A 24163-nucleotide genomic window follows, 5' to 3' on the forward strand; every position below is an offset into this window, starting at 1 on the left:
GGGGCGGGGCCGCCAGCAACTTGGGGGTGTCGGAGAGGTTGGGTAGCGCCCTGCCTGCCCCCGCCGAGCGCGGGGCCTTGTGGTCGCCTGAACGCCTGAAGTACCCGCCGACGGGAGGGCCTCGGAGATGTGGTTCCCTCTTTCCAGAGGGGGTGAGGTAGCCACTCCAGCGCCGTTTGCGCGCCACGCTTCAGAAGACGCTCTCGTAGAAAACTCCGGCCGGGTTGTTGAAACCGGAGGGTAAGGAACACGATCGACCAGCTCCAGAGGAAAATCTGGACTGCTCCGAGACTGCATGCTCCTGACTGCGTGGGAGCGCTCAGCCGCTGCCCTGAAGGGGATGCTATGGGAAACATCTTTCGTGAAAGATTTCTGTGCTTGGTCCATATATTAAAATGTAATGTAACTGCAGCCATCTGCGTAAATAGCTCTCCTTCATTTCGTGGTAGCTGTGAGAAACTTCCCTCCGCTCTTAGCCTGACTCTGAGAAATAGTTGGGTGACAGACAAGCCTCGTGAATTAAAAGAATGTTCTTCTGTGTTCTAGCAGGATCTAGTTTTGTTTGGCATTGAAAATCTCTCACGGAGAATGGTTAAGCAGGGATCAGTGACATCACTCGGCAGGAAACACTCTTGGAAGAGTTGCTATTGGAGCAATCTTGCATGATGATAAAAGTCTCCCGGATAACCTCTTCAGTAGTTGAATCCTTCATAGGTCATAGACCAGCTTATTGCCTGAAATACAGACATTGCAGATACTGTATTTTATTTTTAGCATGAAATTTCACTTGAGAAGCGTGTTATCTGGTTTTTATTCCGTGCGTGTAATCAGGATGCCAGATTTTTGTCAGCAAGTTCAGCTTCATGTGAAATGACACCAAATTGCTTCAATGATGAGCACCTTTAGTCTGTCCTCCCATCAAAAAGCTTTCCTCAAAACTGACCTCTTCCTTACTGGGGGGGAGAGCAGCTTGGTAACTGTTAGCAGTGAAGTAATCATGGTGAGCTAAAAAGTTGCATCTTAATAAACCTAAAGGAGGTTGCACTTGTGTATATATACATATACATATACAGTAGCTTTGAGAAGCAAATGTCATAGCTGCCGGAAATCACCACCAATTCGAAAACAACTTTGCCTTCTGCCTAGCACAAAAAAGGTTGGGCTCCTGTCTGTCTGACACTTGCTTTGACTTCAAGATGGCTTTTTGGTGGGAGGGACAGGCTGAAGGGTGCTGTACGTTGAAGCAATTTAGTGTCATTTCACATGAAGCTGAACTCACTGACAAAAACCTGCTTAGAAGACGGAAAGAATCAAACGGTGATAATTTCAAATCTGTAGAATGAAAGTGGGAGTGAGCTAGACAGATAAGAGGTGGCTATGGTATGTGGGCTTTGTGAGTGGGAACAGATACCTTTTTGGTTAGAGGGCAAGCCAGGAGAGGGACTGGAAAGGAGACTTGGAGCACTCATCACTTGAAGATAAGCATATGCTGACGTTTTTATATTGGCATAGTAAATTATATGATTTCTTGAACTCATGCAAGTTAGTGTGATGGAAGTTCTCTTCTGTTGGCAGGTCTTTGTCAAGAGGCTTTTTTGCATGGAGGTGTTAGGTGATTTTTTTTTTCCCCTGTCTGCTTTGTATCTCAAAGTGATGCAGCTGCATGTGAAAATCTTATCTTGGCAACAGAAGTTAAAATGACTGAGTTTGCAAGCATCCGGATGAAAGGGGAGGAGAAAATGTTTCATTTTGAAGCTGTCAGCTCTTTACAGAACACTCGAGCATGAAAGGAAATGTTGAGGGGAAGGAAGCTTAAAAAGAAAAAATAATACATGAGTTGTTTTTTTGAGCTTTGAAAAACTGTTTCCTCTAAATAGTAAGATGTCTTTAACCAGTGTGTTTGGTTTGGTTAGTTTCCGGAAAGGATGTGAACTTTTTTTTTTTTCAGGCTTCAATATGGTTTGTCATACATCTAGCGCCTTTAGCACCCCACATTCATGTTGCTTGAATTTATTGTCCAATGATGTTAATAGGAACAATGGTTGCTGAAAATTCTGCCCCTCGTTAATACCGAAGAGACAAATACTTGTACTCTGTGAAGCAACTGACACTTTCAGAATCCAGACATCCAATCAAGAATGCTCCTTTTTTAATTTAGTGTGCAACAGTGGATATTATATTGGTTTGTGTTTTGTTTTTTTTCTTATATGATTTTTAATAAGCTGAAAAACATTATTATTTTTCCAGATTTGTTCCTGACCTTCCACAAAAATGTCTAAGGTAAGAATAACATTTCTGTTTTCCAATGTAACAATGTGAAACAGATATTTTGTTTCTAAATATTAATCTGCAAGGGCAGAATGTGTAACTTGCATTGTGTTTGATAGTGATGTGTATGCTAAATTTATGGGTCATAAATAAGAGAGAATTCACATTTAGAAGACATAATATTAAAAGACTGAGTGATGTAAAACATGTATTAAAGTAGTTTCCTACAAGTATAAACCTCTGCAGTTAACTAATACTCTTGGAAGGATTTAATTTTGGTCATGGAGTTGCATACAAGCTTCCTGGTGCATTTTCATTGAAACTTCCATTCTGCTACTGTGTTTTGAGCAGGAATAATTTAAGAAAAGGATGTTCTTAGATTTAATTTCTTCATTTACTAATAGTCAACTGATCTTCCAGAAAAATGCTTTATAAACAATGTGGTAACTTAAAATATTATTGACATGCTGGGATTCATCTAATTCTTGGTTGCCTGTATTTGGTATAATGGGTAGAACATCCATGTTAGCTTATTGGAGTGAAATGAATGATAAAGGGTACCCAAGTAATGCATTTGAAGAGGGAAACTAATAGATCTAAAGATTTCTCTGCAGTATTTGTAGCAGTGGGTATTTGAAACACTATTGTGTAAATTCCCACTCCCCACCTCCCCCTTAAAAGAGATCTCTAAAGAGGTCTTCCAGCAGATGACTATCACTTCACTAGTTGTTCAGTGTTTTCATCTGGATGTGCTAAAAACAGATTAGAAATGGTCACCTTTTTATTTTAAGTCCATAAACGTTGGACATAAGCTTTTTTATTTTAAATGTGTGTGAAGACACTGTTTAAACAGTGTGTGATTAGTGAATGCACTTCATACTTCGATAAATAAATGTTTGGGGTTTTGTTTCTTTTTTACTTAATGTGATCTTGGCTGCATAGCTGAATAAATGAAACTTTTTTTAATCTCTAGGTGAACGCAGTTGTTCTGTACCTCATTGTGAAACTGTTGAGTAGTAGGAACACCTGTGTAGTTTTCTCTCTGTATGTCATGTAGCTTCAAACCGTTTGAAATAACTGAGGAAAGCAGTTATACAAACAAGTATGTCTTGAGTGGTTGTTTATTATTGTCTTATTTTATTTTATTTTATTTTTAGCAACAGCCTGCTCAGTTTACCAATCCAGAAACCCCTGGCTATGTTGGATTTGCAAACCTTCCCAACCAGGTTCACCGCAAGTCTGTGAAAAAGGGGTTTGAATTTACTCTTATGGTGGTTGGTAAGAAAACAGTTTACAGTCTTTCTCAAAATTAGTACTTGCTCACAGGGAATTTGGAATTAAAATGAGTATTACTTTCACTGTTTACAATAGCATCAGAAAGCTCTTCTGTACTGTAGCATTTAACTTTCTTTTATAGTTTATTAATTCATGCAGCGGTTGTTTTACACACTTGTGGTTTAACCCAGCAGGCAGCTAAACACCACACAGTGGTTTGCTCACTCCCCCTGCCAGTGGGATGGGGGAGAGAATCGGGGGGGGGGGGGGGAAAAATTTTAATAATAATAATGATAAAAGAATATACAAATCAAGTGATGCACAATGCAATTGCTCACCACCCGCTGACCAATGCCCAGCCAGTTCCCGAGCAGCGGTCACCGCCCCCCAACTAACTCCCCCCAGTTTATATACTGAGCATGATGTCATATGGTATGGAATACCCCTTTGGCCAGTTTGGGTCAGCTGTCCTGGCTGTGCCCCCTCCCAGCTTCTCGCTGGCAGGGCATGAGAAGCTGAAAAGGCCTTGGCTAGTGTAAGCACTACTTAGCAACAACTAAAACATCAGTGTGTTATCAACATTATTCTCATGGTAAATCCAAACCACAGCACTGTACCAGCTACTAGGAAGAAAATTAACTCTATCCCAGCTGAAACCAGGATAAGACTACAAACCATGTTTGAATACATTATTAAGTTTGTGGGTGAAGTGAAGAAATTCTGTTGTGCACTCCTGTGATCGTTACTTCCCTCCGCCTCTTCTGTCTTACAGGATTCAAGCATTCCATTTAGAATACAGTTTAGAACTCTTTTTGCATTTGAATACAATCTTTGCTTGCATGTTTTGATTAAGAGAATAGTATTAAGGAGACTATTCTATTTAAAATGTTCTTTATGCTTCTGTAGCTCAAAAGAATCTGAACTCTGGTCTTTCCATCCTTTCTAAATACTCCTGTAAGAGAAGAATGAGAATTGGATTAGTTGATTTTCATGTGGGCTGTTACTTTTTAAATTTATCTTGATATTCTGTTAGCAGTTATAATTTGAAGTATAATTCTATTTGGTATTTCGTTGGGAATCTGTGTTGGTGTCTGGAATGGAAAGAAAAATCTAGTGTGTTTGCAGAAATACTTTGATCTTCTGACAAGTTGGTGTTATTTTTGCAAATAAAGCAGGCTTCCAAATCAGGCTTGGGCATCTTTTATATCTCTCCTGGTCACACTGATTGGGAGCTGTAACTTCTGAGTTTTGGTGTTTGAACTCTGTAATTCTCACTTTTAAAATAGGCTTTTGCAAAAAGTAACCCTAATAGAATTAGGTTCTTTATTACCTGGCGTCACAAGAAGTAAATCCCATTTGTGTGTTAGATTTGTCCAAGAGAGATCACAGTGGAAATGAACAGGAAAGGTGAGGCGGTACATGACAGGAGGTGTTTAAGTTCTTAATTGTTTTGGATTCCAGTAGTTACAGAAAGAGTCTATCCTCAAACCTTTTATTAGTTTTGCCAAATGACAGCCCTAGCATTGCTTTTATCCTGTTTCTGTCTTTGTAGTTCAGTGTTGGACTGAGTTGGCCCTTATTTTTGTCTTCCTAGAATTTTATCATAGTTGTTTGCTGTATCTTTCATTGGATTTGCTTAGGATAAGACCATAATGGATATCTTATAAAATCTAAGGGTAAAGCCAAACTGTAAGCAGATGGTTCAAATTATGGTATCTGCTGTAACTCTTCAGAATTTACTGTTCAGTGATCCTAAAAATCTGAACAGTTCTGAGAAACAAAAGATGAGCTTTCTCTGCTGTAGCTAAACTTAATTTCCAGATCTCTTTGAAATTAAATGCAAATAGTGCTATGTGAAACAGTTCTGGCAGAAAGCTATATAAAATTATATAGACCAAACAGTCATTTCTAGCTTCTTGTAAAATAGAAAATAGGGGGAAAATGACATGGTGTCAGAGTAACAGAAAGGCAGTTAACCCCACTCATGTCTCAGAGTAAAATTTAACTTTACAGTCACTGCCTGCCAGTATTCTAAGGGATAAGTAAAAACTACAGGAAGAGAGCTTGGAGAAAAGTAGTTTCATTGAAAATTTGGAGTGATATTTTAAGATACACTAGCAGAGGGAGGCAGTCAATGTAAGATAAAATAAATCATGCTTTAAATTGTTGATTATTTCAATAGTTTGGAATGTGAATTCTTTCTCTTGAACTATGCATGGGGTTTAAGTATGTTCCCTTGTGGGCTATATCACAATGCCTGTATTGAACTATTATTCTTCATGGAGTTGCCATACTTCTTAATTTCTGAGCAGGAGAATGCTTCTTTAAAAGCTGTCTGTACAGACAGAGTCCTAATCAATGGTTTTTCGTCTTCACATTGTTTTTTCTGCTATTTTTTATTGTAGTTTGTGAAAATATGAGCTGGGGTTTATAACAATTTGGCTGCTTCGCTGTGTTGCTTCCAAAGAAATCCCAACCACTTGTATTTATTAAAAATTTCACATTCGTTCTCATTATTAAGCTATGACTTCATCTAAATAGTTATTTCACTTGAGAGTCACTAAACTCTAACTACTGTGGCCAGTAGTTAGAATAACTACTCTTTTCATTAATCCTTGACAGCGACTATGAAAACTGATTTGTTTTACATGTAATATTTACCCAGACCGAAAGTATGGAATGTTCCACTGGTTAAAATCATACTTTTTTTGGTTTTGCTGAAATGATGCTGTGTGACTGTTGAGTTACTCTGGCTGCATGTCTCTTTCACTGGTGAAGGCTGCACTGGTAAAATCTGATCTTGAGACATGCATTCTGTAAGGCATTAAAAACTGGCATCTCCGAGTCAAATCTTTATTTAAAAAATAAATCCATCTCTTTTTTCTTTTGTTCAGATATTTTTGTTAGACTCCTGTTGCAGAATAGTCTGTGTTATTCAGAGGGATTATGCGGCCCATCATTTTTAACATCTAATTTTTTTAATTAATTCTATCAACACCTGAAATAAAACCAAAATTCTAGAAAAGGATTTGTTTAGTGAATTCAAGTACTGAGCACTTCGAGTTCCTGGTCTTTTTTATGCCATGTTCTGATTAACATTTTGATCTTTAGCTAATTACTTGGCTTTTGAACTTTCCTCATGGCTCAGTCAGTAGCCCTAGGACAAAAATATATTTATGGTACACTTTGGTAATCCCCAGTTTTATCAGTGAAAAAGTTGCTCTGTGTGTATGCTCAGTAGCCATGTTACATTCCTCTTCCCTTGGCTTCTTGTTTGCCATATTAGCATAAAAAGCAGAAATAACAGAATCATAGAATAGTTTGGGTTGGAAGGGACCTCTAAATGTCATCTAGTCCAACCTCCCTGCCGTGGGCAGGGACATCTTCCACTAGATCAGGTTGCTCAGAGCCCCATCCAACCTGACCTTGAATGTTTCCAGGGATGGGGCATCCACCACCTCTCTGGGCAACCTGTGCCAGTGTTTCACCACCCTCAGCGTAAAAAATTTCTTCCTTATATCTAGTCTAAATCTACCCCCCTTTAGTTTAAAGCCATACTTTATGCTGGCTGGCTGTGCAGAAGTTCAGCAATGCCTTTTTCGTTGTTTAAATTGATGATACAGCGTAGGCAGGATCTAGCTTCTCACTGTGTATGATCTTTCACGTTCTGGAGTGATAGCAGAAAAGCATGCCTTAAAAAATCAGGAGACATGAAATGGGAAATTTTAAGTCTAAATTGATCAGAACTCCACTTGACTAGCAGATTTAATTACAAATCATCAGTGAAAGCTCTCAGAAAGTGTATTACAAAGCTGAGATGTAAAAATTGTTATTCAACCTTCTTGTGCAAACTTTTCTAATACAAAATTATAAGCTGTAAATGTTTAAATGAAAAGATTTACATTTAACATGAAAAAATGTATAGTTAGATGATACTGTCTGGATACAGTTCAAATTAATTATGTATGTATGTATGTTGAATTTATCTTTCTATTGAATCACAGGTGAATCTGGATTGGGAAAATCTACTTTAATAAACAGCCTCTTCTTGACAGATCTCTACCCAGAAAGGATAATCCCAGGAGCTGCTGGTAAACACACCTTTGTTCTAGTTTCTCTGTTCTTGATGATTTTTGGAGTTGAATGCTTTTATCTTTGGATTTTAGTAACAGCCAGTAGTGATTTCTAGCTGTAGTGATTTCTAATGTATTTCCTTATACTTGAACTGTTTGATGGAATTGGTTCCCTCTGTACGCAGGATGTACATGGGGCCTTCGTTGTTTAGTCCTCGGGTGTATTCACATTGGCACCTAGGAAGTTGATCCCTTCTTTTGCTTAAAAAAATGTCATTGTGTCACAGTAAGATAAACAATCAACTAAAACAATCAGAAACTTTCTTTAATTTTTAATCTCTTGCAATTCTAAACATATGCATTGTTTATGCCTGCTCGGACTTGCAACTTGATTCCTTTGCTTTGGGTTGATATTTAGTGAATGTGAGCTTCACCTCCTTTTCTTCTTCAGTCCCATGTCCCCTTTTTATTCTGTTAACCAAGGCATACAATAATCCAAGGAGAGAGAATATTGTAAGAAAATAAAGGAAGATGCTATTTTTTTCCCTCTTTGCTACTTGTTGAATGACTTGCTTTAATAATTTATCATGTTAGCTGACGATTACATATCACTTTCAACCTTAGGAAAAAAATCCAGTATGTATAATTCAGTATTGTTCTCCAAATTGCTGATTACCTACGGTTTTTCTCAGTCCCTTCTGCCTTAGTTTCTACATTATATTTAAGAACATTATGAAATCTCAAATAATCTTCTAACAAAATCTGAAGAACTTAAGTACTGAGTCTTGGTGTTAAGTTATCAGGGCGTAGAAGGTAATCCGTGGAATAACTTTTATATGGTTGCATCTGCCAATTAACCTTTTGCGCTTATCTCAAAATGACAGTGTCTTATAAATTCTATTCTGAAAGATCAAGTTTATTGTGTTTTAGAGAAGATTGAACGCACTGTGCAGATTGAAGCCTCAACAGTTGAAATTGAAGAGAGGGGTGTGAAACTACGCCTGACGGTTGTAGATACACCAGGATATGGGGATGCTATCAATTGTCGAGACTGGTATGTACACAGAGTATATATTTATCTATATATGAAGACTGACATCCATTTCATATTTGTCCTGGGGGCGGAGGGGAATAAGTAACTGAAGTGGGGCTCTATTAATAATGATATGCAGTTCAAAGTAGGATGGCCCAAGTGGCAACCCTAGCTCTTTTAAACACTTCCATTCCAAAGGTGATTCAATGTGATTATACTGTTAAGTCATTATCTTACCTTTTTTTGGTGTGTGGTGACGCAAAGTGCTGAATCTGAGGTGTGATTTTTGGAGAGATGGGCATGTTTTCTAATTTTGAGGAAGCTTAATTTAAGTGTTATGAGTCCATTCAGATACATGTAAAGAGGCATCAATAACTTTCACACAACTTGAAATAAATTTTGTGACACAGATGTTTTGATTTCTTTTTTCTTAGTTAACTTTCTTATGTTTGGAAGAGTTCTAAGTGAACAGTGACCTTGACTTCTTTTATAGTCAGAAAGCAATGGAACCACTGCAACTGAAGAAATTCAACAATACTCTGAGAAAGTAATTAATCTAGTCTTTAGTGCAAGTAAAAATCCACCTTTAGATCTTGTCCACATTCATTTGAGCATTCTCAGATTCTGTGCTTCATTTTTAAGTGCATTTTCGTCATCTTTGGGTTTGATTGTTTGGGGTTTTTATGAAATTCACATTGTAATAAGTACTGAGGAATAATCTTGAGATTAATGGCAATCATTTTTCAATGGTGATCCCTCTTCCCACATCTCTCAAGCCCCTGAACCTCAAGGCAGGGACTGGGGAAATGAAGTCCCTCCCATTGTAAGTGAAGATCAGCTTCGAGACCACCTGAGGAACTTAAACATATGTAAGTCCGTGGGACCCAGCAAGATGCATCCCATCTGATCGGGTTATCTATGGCAGATGTAGTTCCCAAGCTACTCTCCATCATATTTCAAAAGTCATGGCAGTCAGGCAAAGTCCCCAGTGACTGGAAAAAGGGAAACATCACGCCCATTTTTAAAAAGGGTAAGAAGGAGGACCCTGGGAACTACTGACCAGTCAGCCTCACCTCTGTGTCTGTTAAGATCATGGAACAGGTCTTCCTGGAAGATACGTTGAAACATATGGAGGACAGGGAGGTGATTAGACACAGCCAAAATGGCTTCACCAGGGGCAAACTGTGCCTGACTAATCTGGTGGCCTTCTATGATGGAGTGGATAAAGGAAGAGCTACTGATGTCATCTACCTGGGCTTCTGTAAGGCCTTTCATATGGTCCCCCATAACATTCTTGCCTCTAAATTGGAGAGATATGGGTTTGATGGACGGACTGTTAGATGGATAAGGAATTGGCTGGACGGCTGCGTCCAAAGAGTTACAGTCCATGGCTCAAAGTCTTAAGTGGAAACCAGTAACAACTGGTGTCCCTCAAGGGTCTGTACTGGGACCAACACTATTTAATATCTTAATCAATGACATAGTGGAATTGAGTCCACCCTCAGCAAGTCTGCAGATGACACCAAGCTGAGTGGTGCAGTTGATTCACTAGAGGGAAAGGATGCCATCCAGGGGGACCTCGATAGGCTTGAGTGGGCCCATGCAAACCTCACGAATTGTCAGAATAGCAGACCTCACAAAGTTCAACAAGGCCAAGAGCAAGGTCCTGTGCATGGGTTGGGGAAATCCTCAATATCAATACAGACTGGGAGATGAATGGGTTGAGAGCAGCCCTCCAGAGAAGAATTTGGGGATACTGGTGGATGAAAAATTGGACATGAGCTGGCAATGTGCAGTTGCATCCCTGAAAGCCATCCATACCCTGGGCTGCATCAAAAGAAGCGTGACCAGCAGGTCGAGGGAGGTGATACTGCCCTTCTACTCTGCTCTGGTGAGACCCCACCTGGAGTACTGTGTCCAGCTCTGGTCCAGAAGAGGGACACGAAAATGATCAGGGGGATGGAACACCTCTCCTATGAAGAAAGGCTGAGAGAGTTGGGGTTGTTCAGCCTAGAGAAGAGAATGCTTCGGGGAGACCATACTAAGGCTCTTCAATATATAAAAAGGGCTTACAGGAAAGATGGAGAGAGACTTATTACCAGGGCCTGTAGTGACAGGACAAGGGGCAACGGTTTTAAACTGAAAGAGGATAGGTTTAGGTTGGATGTAAGGAAGAAGTTTTTTACAATGATGGTGGTGAGACACCAGAACAGGTTTCCCAGAGAAGTTGTGGATGCTCCATCACTGGAAGTGTTCATGGTCAGGTTGAACAGGGTTTTGAGCAACCTGACCTACTGAAAGATGTCCCTGCCCATGGTAGGGGGTTGGACTAGATGGTCTTTAAAGGTCCCTTCCAACCCAAACCATTCTTTGATTTTAAATCGATTTGGAACAAGAAGCTTCGATTATCTTGAGCTTGTGTAATTAATATTAGTCAAAAGATAAATACTAACCCAAGAGAAATTTGCTGTAGAAGTTAAGAGGTGTGTTATATGTATGTGTATTTTATCTTAATATTAAAAAAAATATGTATGCATAGTAGTTTGTTATTTTGGAATTCGAGTAAAATTTTAAGATACGTGCTCTTCTTCTCTTACAGTCTTACAGCACCAGTAAGTTAACTTTTGTCTATCAGCAGGTTGATTCATCAGCAGGATGTCTTGGTGTTTTAATATTACCTTTGAAACATGACTAAAATTATTGACCATTTGGGAACAAGCATGATTTCTTGAATCCATATTTGTTTTACAGTTTTAAGACCATAATCTCTTACATTGATGAGCAGTTTGAGCGATATCTGCATGATGAGAGTGGTTTGAACAGAAGGCATATCATAGATAACCGGGTTCATTGCTGCTTCTATTTCATTTCACCATTTGGTCATGGGTAGGTGTTTTCTCTTTCATTTTATTTTTTAAATGATTTTACTTTGGGGAGTTGGTTTGTGCCTGTTGACTTAAATTTTCAGAATCAGATTGCCATTACTTAAGGAAGTACTAGAACTGCTGGAATTAATTGGGCGTGTTCTTTCTGTGTAAGGAGAGAGATTTACATTGGTGTGAAAATAAATTGGTAATTTAGATTAAAAATAAATTTAACTTTTTCCATATTTTAATTTTAGCCTTAAGCCTCTGGATGTTGAGTTTATGAAGGCCATACACAACAAAGTAAATATTGTACCAGTGATTGCAAAAGCTGATACGCTTTCTCTGAAAGAGCGAGAAAGACTAAAGAAAAGGGTAAGTATTTTTCTAGCTTGCAGAAGAATGTTGCACTTTGGTTACAGCAACATGGTCGCTGAAGAGAGGGGTGTTCTCATTCAATCTTACTCTGTCCTAGCCAAGAAAAATCTAATCTCATGCACAGTGTAACGTTATTTAATATGTAGTTTGATATCTTGTAAATTCTTTTATTATGTATTTAACTGAGAAATTGTCCTTAAAATGTTGCCTGCAAAATGGCAGGTTGGCTATGTTTACAATTACATTATGAGTGAATTTTGAAACTTTGGAAAAAATATTTAAATGCATTTGCTAATGGTAATTGCTCCCTTACCTGTTTAATCAGTCCCAAAGCAGAGACAGTATCTGTATCTATAATGTGCCTATATTTTTTTACCCCGTCAGAATTCTGATGATTGAAAAATAGGATTTTCAGAGATTTTTGGGGTTGTTTTTCTTCCCCTATGTCACCCTTTTCTAACACACATTCCAGTTCATTCTTCCATAGGTAAGACCCCTTAATACATTGTCTTGCAGGACTTGATGCTGTATTTGCCAAGGGTGGAAAAATGCAACAAACCATCATGAGTTAATAACAACTATGAAATTTAGAAAGAAGTGTTAGAATTAACTTGCCAGAAGGCACACTTGATCCAGTCTTAGCTGTTATATTTAAAACTTTATCTATGATTTTTTTCAGTTATTCTGAAAATCCTTATAGTTATCTTACCCAACTTGCAATAAAAATAGAGAAATATACTTTACTTTGATATAAGTATTGTACTAGAATTCTGCAGAGAGAAAGATTTTTTAATTTTTATTTTAAAAAGCAAAATTTGGGTTTATGACAAATGGATTCCAGCTGCAGATGCCATTCTTAGCAGTCATGAAGACAGAAAAAAGTATTTGTTGTGTCTGTAGCTCAGTTAGGTTTTTAAACACTCCTACCCCTGCCCCCCAAATAGTAATTCAGACAGAACAGCAAGGAGTTTTAGGCTGTTCAAAGCAATTATGACTTCTGAGTCAATGGTTTATAATTTAAAAAAAAAAATTGCAAAGGTTTAAAAAAAGCTCAGTTTCTTATGTATTATTCACAGAGGACAGTGTTTATTTGAACACTATTATTTGTCTGAAAGTCTGTGGCAAGTAGTTGTTGAATATCATGAAGAAATACGATGTTTAAAAACAAATACTTGCTGAATAATTTGGATCAGTAAGGTAGGCCCAGATTTCTCAAGAGACTGTGAATAACTGATTAATTTTACCTTAAGATTTAAAAGTACTGATTTTACATGTGTATTATCTCAATTTCTTATATTATAAATCTCAGATTCTGGATGAAATAGAAGAGCATGGCATCAAGATTTATCACCTGCCTGATGCTGAATCAGATGAGGATGAAGATTTTAAAGAGCAGACCAGACTCCTGAAGGTATGACTGGCTTCATAGGTTACATAAGTGGATAATATACTGTATCTTTCGGACTGCTCAGATGGCTTTAGAACAAGATACATACTGTGACCTGCAATGAGATCTTGAGTGAGTCACTGTGTCTCTGTGCCCAGGCTTCTCTATCTGGAAGATGGTGGTAACAATTACTTTGTTTTTTGAGGTTTTTTTTTATTTTTGGGGTTTTTTTTATACCTTCAAATTAAAAGCATTATGAACTTAATACCATAATATGCAGTGCTGAGCAGAACAAGAGTTGTTCTTGGAGTTGTTTGTTCTGGTTCATTATTAGTAATTTTTGCATTTGTGGCTTTCAGGCCAGCATCCCATTTTGTGTAGTGGGATCCAATCAACTCATTGAAGCCAAAGGTAAAAAAGTTAGAGGTCGACTCTACCCATGGGGTGTAGTTGAAGTGGAGAATCCGGAACATAATGACTTCCTGAAGCTGAGGACCATGTTAATGTAAGTTAGAAAATTCCAATTAAATGGTAGTTTAAAAAACAGTCACCAGGAAGATACTTAAACACTGTATTGGGGGTTTGGAGCGGTTGTGGAATCCTTGGAGACATTCAGAATTTGTCTGGAGAAGGCCATGAGCAGCCTTGACCTAGCTGGCTAGACAGGGATTGGACCACATAGGCTCCAAAGGTTCTTTCCAATCTGAATTACTCAGTGATTCTGTGAAAATAATCTTTTTCCTAATTCTTTTGTCTAACAGTGTTGTATTGCTATTCAGATCCCCAGGAACATAAAACAGGTTGCTTCACACCTTGTGCTTATTTAAATATATCTATATGTAGCAAACGACTAGGCTTCAAAAGTCCACTGTTTCATTTTGTCCAGGCTTTGCTACTCTGCTTCCCCTGCCCAGCACTGCTTCATCAAATGCCTCACCCAGGAGGAGAGCTTATGTCAGGGCTTCCTCAGGGTCTGAGGTGGTCTCTCTGTGTGTCTTTTATTGCACTGATTTAACTTAAATTGGCATGTTAAATGGGTGTACATGCTGAACACTGACTTAATAGAGTGCTGAATGTGAGAGTTGGTTAAGCAAGCTGATGTGACACAGGTATGTTTTATCTTTTAATTATTTTTCTTCCTCCAGCACCCATATGCAAGATCTTCAGGAGGTGACCCAGGATCTTCACTATGAGAACTTCCGCTCTGAGAGGCTAAAACGAGGCGGCAGGTTGTCATCTTATGGTTACATGCTGTTTCTTCCTCTTCTGAATTTATTTTTTGGTGTCTCTGTCTCTCCTACCATTTCATTGCTAGGATTTGGTAGATCATGGACAGCTCTGTAGCTCCAGTCAGCACCAAGTTCAGTCAACCAGCTTACACTGAGTTTAAGAAAAAGTATTACATAAATCTGAAGAGACAGCTGTGGCATTAAAAGGGTATAGTTAGATCCCTGCTTTGTTTTAAGGCTTGAACCAGATGGATTGGAATGTTTGAGGTAACTAAGTAGGGCAGATGTCTATGATGAATGTTGTCTTAAAAAATCTGCAAGTTAGGTCGGTGCTGATGTGTTAAAAAAAGTTTTTTTTTTTCAGAATTAACAACTGGAATATCTGGACTGTGTCTTTAAAAAGAAAAACTCAAGTCCTTCTGCAGTACTTTATTAAACATGGTATACATAATTTTCTTTGCATAGCAGTCACAGGGTAATGTCTTTCAACCCTATTTTGAGCTGTGGTGGGTAGGGCACAGCTTTCCTGGTAAGAGACACAGGCAGAACACCCCATTTTTAACTAAAATAGCAGGGTTTGTAAAGTTGAGTTTGTGAGTTCTTGTTGAAAACTGGTTTAAATTTTTTCAGTTGCTTCTCTTATTTCAGCCACTAGAGGGTTTCATAATTGCACATTTCGGTGGGTTTGATATATTTTGCAAAGCTTTTTCCATCATGCTGTTGACATCGGTTTTGTCACATGCCTAGTCAGTTTTCAGGAAGAGGAGTTTGTCTATGCCTGTAGCATTGGCCTACAAGTCCAGTTTTCCCCTCAGGCAAGATGACATGCTCTTCTCCCATGACTTTTAAATCCTGTCTTCTGAAGTTCAAGCTAAAAAAAAATATTTTTGCCAAGTTCTGGTGCCTGTTATCCAACAGGTATGTACAAAGGTCTTAAAAGTAATGTAACCTAAGGTCATCCAGAGTTAAAATAAAGTTTAACAATTTTTAGAGGGTTTAAAGTTGCCCCTGTCAAGGACCTGTGACAGTAAGTTGCTGTTAAGTCAGGGTATCTTTCTTTGTGAAACTAAAACATGTTTTTGCATCTTGTTTAGTTAAGTGGCCTATAGATCTTTGTTTTCATATTTCTGAAGTGCTGCTAGAATGTAGTTAAGTTTACTGTAAGTGAGGGTAGTCCACGTGTGAATTTATTTCAAAATTGTACCTACCCCACCAGCAGTGCTTGCCGATTAGTGCTTGTTGACTGTATTCACTAATGTTCTTAGAGGCTTTTGGGCACAGAGGATTTTTTGACAATCTATTTCTCTGTTAACCTTTTAACAAGTATCAGTTTGTTCGCTTTGCATTTTTGATGGCACTTGTGTGATTAGATGTTAGCAGGTCTTCCCCATTGCAACATGGGATAGGAGAAATCTATTAGCAAACTGGTAGGTAATCTTGAAAATATAGTACATAACAATATTCTTATGTTTGGTTTCTCAATGTAAAACTGGAACTTCCCAATTAAGCAAGAGTTTGCTGAGATACTGATTGAAAGCATTTGCTTACTTTTGACAGGAGTAATCGCTGTTTGTTACTATACTTTAAGGTGTTATACAAAAGAAATCTTTTGGACTTGCGAAAAAAAAAAAGGTGACTATACTAGAAAAGTAATCAAACTTTGAAGTCTTAAGTGGAGCAGAGGATAAAGGGTTCCTCCAATTGGAAGGATTCCAGATATGTACAGTGGTTGTGTTACTTCTATGGTTTTGGTTTCTGAGCCTTTTAGATGTTTGGTAGCAAACATGGTTCATGAAGTTAGAGATGGGATAGAACTGCATCAAAGGAAGGTTCTGCCTGGAGGTAGCCAGGTTTCCAGATACAGAATTTCTTAGAGCATTGGTTATTTTACATGTTGCTTCCACAGTTTTGTTAACAACTTGTCCAGCATTACCTTGAACTTAAATTTTGATTTAGTTGTATTGATTCATTGCACCAATGAAAGAGAAGAATTGAGTATCGTTTGCAGTATTTCTGAATTTGCTATATCTGTGTAGTACTCAAATTGCAATCAGTTAAGATAATGTTATGCTCAGGTAAACTGCTATACTTGAATACTGTTCAGAAATAGTTTTTATTGATACCTACATGCAAAGATCTGTCATGTTTTAAAGTGATAGCTAGAATGGTTTATACTTGTTCTGGGCATAACTTTATGAAGGAGTAAGGGATAAATTGATGTCTTAGAAATAATTTTAAAATAAAAACATGAATTGCAGCTATGTGGAGAACATGTTTCAATGAAACTTGTTTGTATTATGAAACTGACATATAAGATGTGTTCTAAGAGCCTTGATTTTTGTCAACAAAGCATTCTCTGAAAGTTCAAAATCTGGAATGTGTGCATGTTATTGAACAATATTCTTTTTATTTTAGGAAAATAGAAGACGAAGAAGTAAATAAAGACCAGATTCTGCTTGAAAAAGAAGCTGAAGTAAGATGACAGAACTCTCTGCTGTTGTGATGGGGAAATTTTTATTCTTGTGTCACTACTTTAGGTCAAATGATTTATATGATCTAGGTAATTTGTAAAGGAAAAGACAGAATTTGCTAATATAAAGTTATTCAAGGTGCAGTAAGAAAACAGAATGTGAAGAGGTGTAGAGGAGTCTCAGGATACTGATTTACTGGAACAGGTGGAATCTGGTGAAATGCCTGATTCCATTGTACTAATCAGCGATGGATGTAATGCATGTTGTGTGGGGAGGGAGAGCCATCCTCACATGAGTAAAGGTTCTAAAGTTAGCAATTGCAGACTGGGAAAAAGGCAGTTCAGCTCTGCAGCAAAGGAGGGAACAATGGTAGGAATTGTCAGGAGTAAAGAACAAAACAGGAATTCTTATTCCACCACTATTATAAATCCATAATGCACAGCTAAAACACTGTTTTCATTATACCCCTAATCCAAAAAGGCAAGACTAGAAAAAGTACAGTGAATAGCAAAAAGTGGGCAGAAAGGCTGAAGTGGAGATCTGAAGCAAGTCCTGTACAAGGGGAGATTAGGTCAATGTTCTTGTTGGGACGTAGTTGACAGAGGGGAAGGATATGGTAAGGTGCTTACATAATCATAGATGGCAGGATGAATGGGAATCTACTATACAAGAAACAGGTCACATTTAATGAGCTTGATAGGTGGCTGATTTCAACTAAAAAAGATAGTCTGTAAATTGTGGAACTCATTAGCATGGAATTTTGTGCATAGCAAGAATGCAGATAAGCTCAAAAATGCTAAGAGACTGGAGAGTTTTACTTTCTCCATTAATGTGCTCACTAAACACAAAGGTAGAATTTTTTGGTTTAGCAAGTTCAGCATTGACAGATTTCTAGTTTGAGAGCATATGTCAGGAAATACCAGGTGTGTGCACCTGGCTGTCAGGCTATTCCATGCATTTACTAATAGCCAGTGTGGGAGAGAAGGCTGAGTTAGATGGACTTTTTGGACTGCTGTAGCACAAGCAGACGCTCAGTCTTTTACTAGTGGTCTTAGTGGCTACCCAAGTCCCAAAAGATAACTAGAGTAAAAATGAAAAGGGTCATTGTTTCAAGGAATATGAAAAAAGAATAATGTAAACATTTCACAGGTTTAACTTTTCATTGTTAAGCTTAAGAGTTTAGTTTGAGTTTAAAGTGTACAAAGGCAAAGACACCCAAATGTATTTCAGTAGTGAGGTTGACTTGCCACCTGTCAGAGTTGGGTACAATAAAAGGATTTAAGTATTGTACATGCAACATGGCTGAATTAATGTTAGCAGCTGAGTTACATGATTACCCTGTGTTTAAATGTTGCAGTGCTCTAAAATTGAGCTTCAACCATTTTTAATAATGCTTATGTCTCCTTGGATGATTTGCCTGTAACACTTGCTTCCACCTAGACATCACTAGCAAGGGAGTTGGGAAGTAATCCTGACAATTTTTTTTAGTGACGGGTAGAGGTGTACTTTGGAGGGACATAAACAAGCTGCTTTTCTTCTGGTGATAAGCTTTAGTAACTGTAAGTGTTTGTTCAGCACTTCAGCACCACCATTTTTATGCATTTAACTTCAGAGGAAGCAAAGGCTTCCATTTAGGGATGCTTAAAATCTCATCCCATATTACAGTAATAAAGCCTGCTTATTTCAGTCAGTAAATTTCCAACCTCTTAATGGATGAAGAAGAGCAGTAGAAGGAGATGCCATAGCCTGAGCTTGTTACCCATCGGATAAAAGATAATGCAGATGTGTTCCCTCTTTAATATAAATAATTAATAGTGTGGTGGCAGCAGAGAGTCATATTGTGAGGTGAGACTAGGCTAAAGGATTCTTCTGTGCTACTTTTCCAGCTTCGTCGCATGCAGGAGATGATTGCGAGAATGCAGGCACAGATGCAGATGCAGATGCAAAGTGGAGAAGGAGATAGTGCAGTTCATGGACACCATGTGTAAATAAAGTCTTTGGTAAGATGTTCAAATAGCCACTTAAAGGGTTTTTCTTTTAACTACTCATTATTGTTGTTGGTATTCAAAAGTTTTGGAAAGATGTTTACAAGATGGGTTTGCATAGGTTTCTATCTCAGTTTTAATTTTTAAGGTTTAACTACTGTTTGTGGAGTGAAATGGCTTGGAGCCAAACTAAACATTAGTGTGATTGTGTGTGTGTGTGTGTAAAGATATATATAGATAGATATAAAGATATAGATAGATAGATATTCAAATTTTCCAGAAAGTCAATACAATATATGCTGGCAAGAATCATGGAAGAAGTCTTTGAAATTGTGTAAACAGGTGATTCTCAAACTCAGGATGAAGTCATTGTTTCATTGTGATTTTTAAAATGTTTGCAGTTTTTTCAGGTTTTTAACTGTAAGAAGATGGCTGATCTTAAATTGTATTTTTCTGTCTTGTTCTTAGATTACTTTATACCCTGACTTAAAGGAGACATTCTGGAGTTGAATTACGGTGGTGTTACACCAGAAAGGATGCCTTTTGCTCAACATGTGACTTGGGAGTTTGCTTTAGAGTTTAACATGGAAATGTATTGTGGCAACTCGTGATACGTGTTTCATAACATGTAGTCAGTTGGTATTTTATATATTATACACATCTGACTTTTTGTTTAGTAATTCTTATATTGAGCTTATTTTCAATTTCCCATTGTATTAGGGATACAAAATAGACATTGAAACTTTTCTAGCCTGATAGGGTGTTAGATAATAATTATTATTTTTTTTAATATGGCTTATTAGCTCCCTGCTTTTAACTTCGTATTACCTTTAGAAATAAACAGCTGTCAGTGATATCTTGTTCAGTGGCATGTAACAGTCACCTCACTAGGGATCCCTGCAAGGTTAATTTTATATTTTTTGCAGTGTTTACAGGTGCGTGTCTGTGAGACCATCGGCCCTTTTTCTGTGTCTGCTCAGTGCAGATGATTTCCTTGGCCTCTGCAAGTACCAATTTAAAATTCAAGCATGCCTTGTGTCTTAACAAAAGAAATAAGAGGAAATGCCTCTTTAAGAGGCACACTGTATTTTATATGACAGGCATTATTTCCTTCAGATTTAACCTTGAGGGACATATATTCTTTATTGTTTGCCTAAAATCTCTTACTCTCTTGCAGATAATTTTTTAAGAGTTTCTTATAGGTTAGCACAAATCAGTCCTGCTATTTTCTGGCATTACTGTAGCCAAATAAACTTGAATAATGCTGGTACTGTTAAATGCGATAAACCCCAAAGAGTAGTTTTCTATGCATGGGTGTTTCCTATATCCAAATGCATAAGAAATTCTATAATTCCTAATGAGTATTTTCATAAGATTTTTAGGGCATTGCATACTGTTAATTGTAGTATAAAATATATACTAGCACACTTTTTTTTTTTTTTTTAGTGATCTGTGCCTGACAGGATCAATGCAATCTGCATTTTAAGGTCTTGCTCCAAGATGGAGTTAGCAGTATTACTTTTGAAGTGACTCTGATAAGTTACCCTTTTTTTTTTTCTTTTTTAGTTCAAGGTCTTATTACTAATTATTACATAATAACAGCTATAGTATACAGCTACATAGGTGGTAGCTGATAGGGTAAGCAGGAATATACCGTGGTTGGTTTTTCTACTACTTCTGATAAAGCCAGCAATCAGAATTCCTAATCTGATCTGTTACAAAACATTGTTACCTGAACAGCCAATAAAATAGGTAGAATTGCAACTTTTTTTCTCTTCTTTGAGCTCAGGTGCAGCTGTGACTTTTATAATTTTTTTTTAATGTTTCTCTGAAAAAATTAATAGGATTTCTACAGCTAATGTATAATTCCAGTGGTACTTTAGTGGCTAGATTAAATATAAACCTGCTAAGCAACTGAAATTTTTACCTGCCTGAAACTACTGTTGATGAATTGTTTTATATTTGAATCTTTCTAAAAATGTGAAATCCTGCATCATAGCCTTTGCTAGGGAGCTCCAGTTTTCTTCTCAAAAGCAACTACTGTCAAAGTTTTGCACAACTAATTTGACCTTCCCTAACCTTGACAAAAGTGAAAATGAGAACCTTTTTGTATGTTGAGATGCACAGAAGTGTGAAGTCCCATTTTGTCAAATATTTACGTATAAAACTTAGATGGAGAAACATGCACTTCTAAGTTTTTGTCTTGCTTTTTTGAAAGAACGTGTGGAAACAAAGTAATGTGGCAGTATTGTCAGAAAACACTCCACAACACCTTATTTATTTCTAAATCTTTTCATATATTTTTGTGAATCAGTTGTCATAAATTTACCAGAAGAACTTACTATAAACTTAAGTCACTGAATACTTTGTGAAGTCCCATGCTGTGCTTTAGTTGCCACAAATCTGGTGGGGTTTTTTTTTCTGATAATGCAGCATTTGTCCACTTTTAAGCTATTTGTCTGGTACGTCTCTGTTAAATGTTTTGAACACAGCATGCTTCAGACACTCTCTGCTTTGCCAAGGAGAGCAATTCTGGGACATTAGTGTTTCCACCTATAAGCTTGGTAGGGTATGGTAAGCTGCAATAGTACTATGAACCCGTACTTGAAGAAAAACTGTGAAATCTAAAATGTATGCAAAGGGGGACTGGTTGTACATGTAACTCTCTCTGTGTATGTTGGTTTGATAGTTTTTTCCTGTATTTTCTAGCATGGGAACAAAAGCAGATTGTCCATGCATTTAGTGCTGTTTGGTCACTACCTGTGGAATTATTTTAGGCAATGTCTTATTCTTTGAAATATCATGTATCTATTAAAATATTTGATCAGGATAAAGTATTCTGTTTGATTCTTAGGCAAATAATTTTTGATCTACAGATTCTAGCAGGAGAAATATTTTCATACGTGGTTTGTTTTGTTTGGGGTTTTTTTTAATAGGAAAAAGCAAGTTTATGGCACTTGCCATTTCAACTGAAATACTTAAGACAGCTAATTGCTGCTTCTTCCCAAGTCTTTTCCCCTTCACTTTTCTTGTGATGGCCTTGCAATTAGTGGTTTCATGGTAAGACATGAAAAGTGAGACTACCTTTCTCAGATTCTGTTTCAGACAAACTCAACTACTGGTAGAAGAAAGACTTGGAGACAAAAGGTAGATGTTGTTTGGTGGCTTGCTGAACTGGCCACAATTCTTTTTCTGTTACAGCACGGTTTCTATTTTAGGAGTCAAAATACTTTTGAATTTGCAGAGCTTTATAGTTAGTAGCAAAAATGACTTGCTCTTGGTACAAAAATCTGTTATATTCTGTTTTATGTACTGTCATTAGCCAAGGCTATAATAAAAAATGCTAAAATACACCTTTTTTTTTGTTATGATTCTTTATTATAATCAACCCTGGCAATATTAATTTGTTTGTGGTGATATGTTTTAAATATAAAGGAGAAATGCAGATGTGGTTGAAAGAGAACACACTGATGAACCTGCATAAAATATGGTCATTGAGTACTGTATGCTCCAAGTGTATTGGTACCGTGCATTTCCCTATGGGTGTTCCCAGAGGTGCCAAAGTTCTACCTATGGGATCTTGCTTTTTCAGCAGCTCTCACCAAACTTGCACGTCCCTTAATTATTACATTAGCATAGAATGAAGCTACTTCTTGTTAGGTGGTGCTTTAAGTGTTAAGGGTCATTGTTTTCTCCAGTGAATCATGCTTCATCTCTGGAGAGAGTGAAAGGGTATTTGATCTTTGTTCCAGATATTCCAAAACAATTTAGGGCTCAACTTCCTGTGAAACGACTTCAACGACCCCTATGGCTGCTACAGATTAAGAGCACCAGGCTGCGTCCTTAGTTTTGGATTCTTGAGCTAACTGTTAATACCAGAGGATTTTACAGCAGTACTTTAAATTTGGAATGTGTCGCTTTTGCATGTGCCCTAGTCTGGACAACTCCCTTTGGGTTACTGTATTGGATTGCTTTGCATTGCTGGGAGGCACACATTATGCAGTCAGACCATTCCACAGGGGTAAAACCTGTGCATGTTGTGACCCTTCATACATGGTTTTAAAGTATGTTTATGTTTCATTTATCTGAAGTATTTAGTGTGGAACTGGTACATTAAGGGAAGATTCATCTTTAGGCTATAGTGAGATAAAAGGCAAGGAAGCATCCCGAATATGTCAGACCTACTTTTTGAAAGCAGACTTTTTGTATGTACTGATCGTATTTTTCTTCAGAATGGCATCCTTTCTGTCAGGTGTAGAAGACTACTTTTGTGGCATTCAAATCCAATTCTGGAAAGGAGTCCTGGCAAAGAATTGCACTAAGAGTTGCACAATGAAACTTATAAAAAATCTTCCAGATGTGTTAGTTCTGTGCACATAAACAAAAAGAATGGTAATTGTGGACAGGGACTGAAATTGCATGTCAAAACTGACATGTAAAACACCTCACAAAACTGGGTAAACTTACTGTAAGCTTTCTATTCAGAAATGTGTGCATTAGTGCCAGTGGTCTTCTCAAACCTTTTTATTCCCCACTCATATGTAGGAAGAAAAAAGAAGACTGGGATTGCCAAAAAAAAAAAAAGGATTACGGCATATTTTAGTATAAATATTATTAAAATCATGATAAACCTAACTATCCAGGAGGTTCCTGGAGTGTGTGGAAGACAACTTCCTGACACAGCTGGTAAAAGTCCTACAGCTTTTGCTGGGACTCAGGAAAAAAAGGAGAGTTTACCGCTTGTGGAAGAAGGGGCAGGCGACTCAAGAGGAGTACAGGGATCTCATTAGGTCGTGCAGAGAGGAGATGAGAAAGGCCAAAGCCCAGCTAGAACGCAATCTGGCCGCTGTCGTTAAAGACAACAAAAAATGTTTTTACAAATATATTAATGACAAGAAGAGAGCCAAGGAGAATCTCCATCCTTTATTGGATGTGGGGGGGAACGTCACCGAGGATGAGGAAAAGGCTGAGGTACTTAATGCCTTCTTTGCCTCAGTCTTTAACAGGCAGACCAGTTATCCTCAGGGTACTTGGCCCCCTGAGCTGGAAGACAGGGATGGCGAGCAGGATGAACCCCCCCATAATCCAAGAGGAAGCAGTTAACGACCTGCTACGCCACCTGGATGCTCACAAGTCTATGGGGCCGGATGGGATCCACCCGAGGGTGCTGAGGGAGCTGGTGGAGGAGCTCGCCAAGCCA

The 24163-nt window shown here is 37.8% G+C and overlaps 1 protein-coding gene across 1 annotated transcript; it reads left to right on the top strand.

Moving 5' to 3' along the window:
* Positions 1 to 2245: 2245 nt before the first annotated feature.
* SEPT2 (septin 2) lies at positions 2246 to 22315 on the top strand. Its single transcript, XM_009323185.1, has 12 exons — positions 2246 to 2280; positions 3426 to 3546; positions 7548 to 7634; positions 8547 to 8670; positions 11401 to 11535; positions 11771 to 11888; positions 13201 to 13302; positions 13638 to 13783; positions 14424 to 14507; positions 16923 to 16980; positions 18865 to 18978; positions 19432 to 22315. The coding sequence occupies exons 1-11, from the start codon at positions 2272 to 2274 to the stop codon at positions 18964 to 18966; spliced, it is 1086 nt and encodes a 361-aa protein (XP_009321460.1). The 5' UTR covers positions 2246 to 2271; the 3' UTR covers positions 18967 to 18978; positions 19432 to 22315.
* Positions 22316 to 24163: the final 1848 nt, after the last annotated feature.

This window comes from Pygoscelis adeliae, unplaced genomic scaffold, assembly GCF_000699105.1.
Source record: "Pygoscelis adeliae isolate BGI_AS28 unplaced genomic scaffold, ASM69910v1 Scaffold544, whole genome shotgun sequence".
Taxonomy (NCBI): Eukaryota; Metazoa; Chordata; class Aves; order Sphenisciformes; family Spheniscidae; genus Pygoscelis; species Pygoscelis adeliae.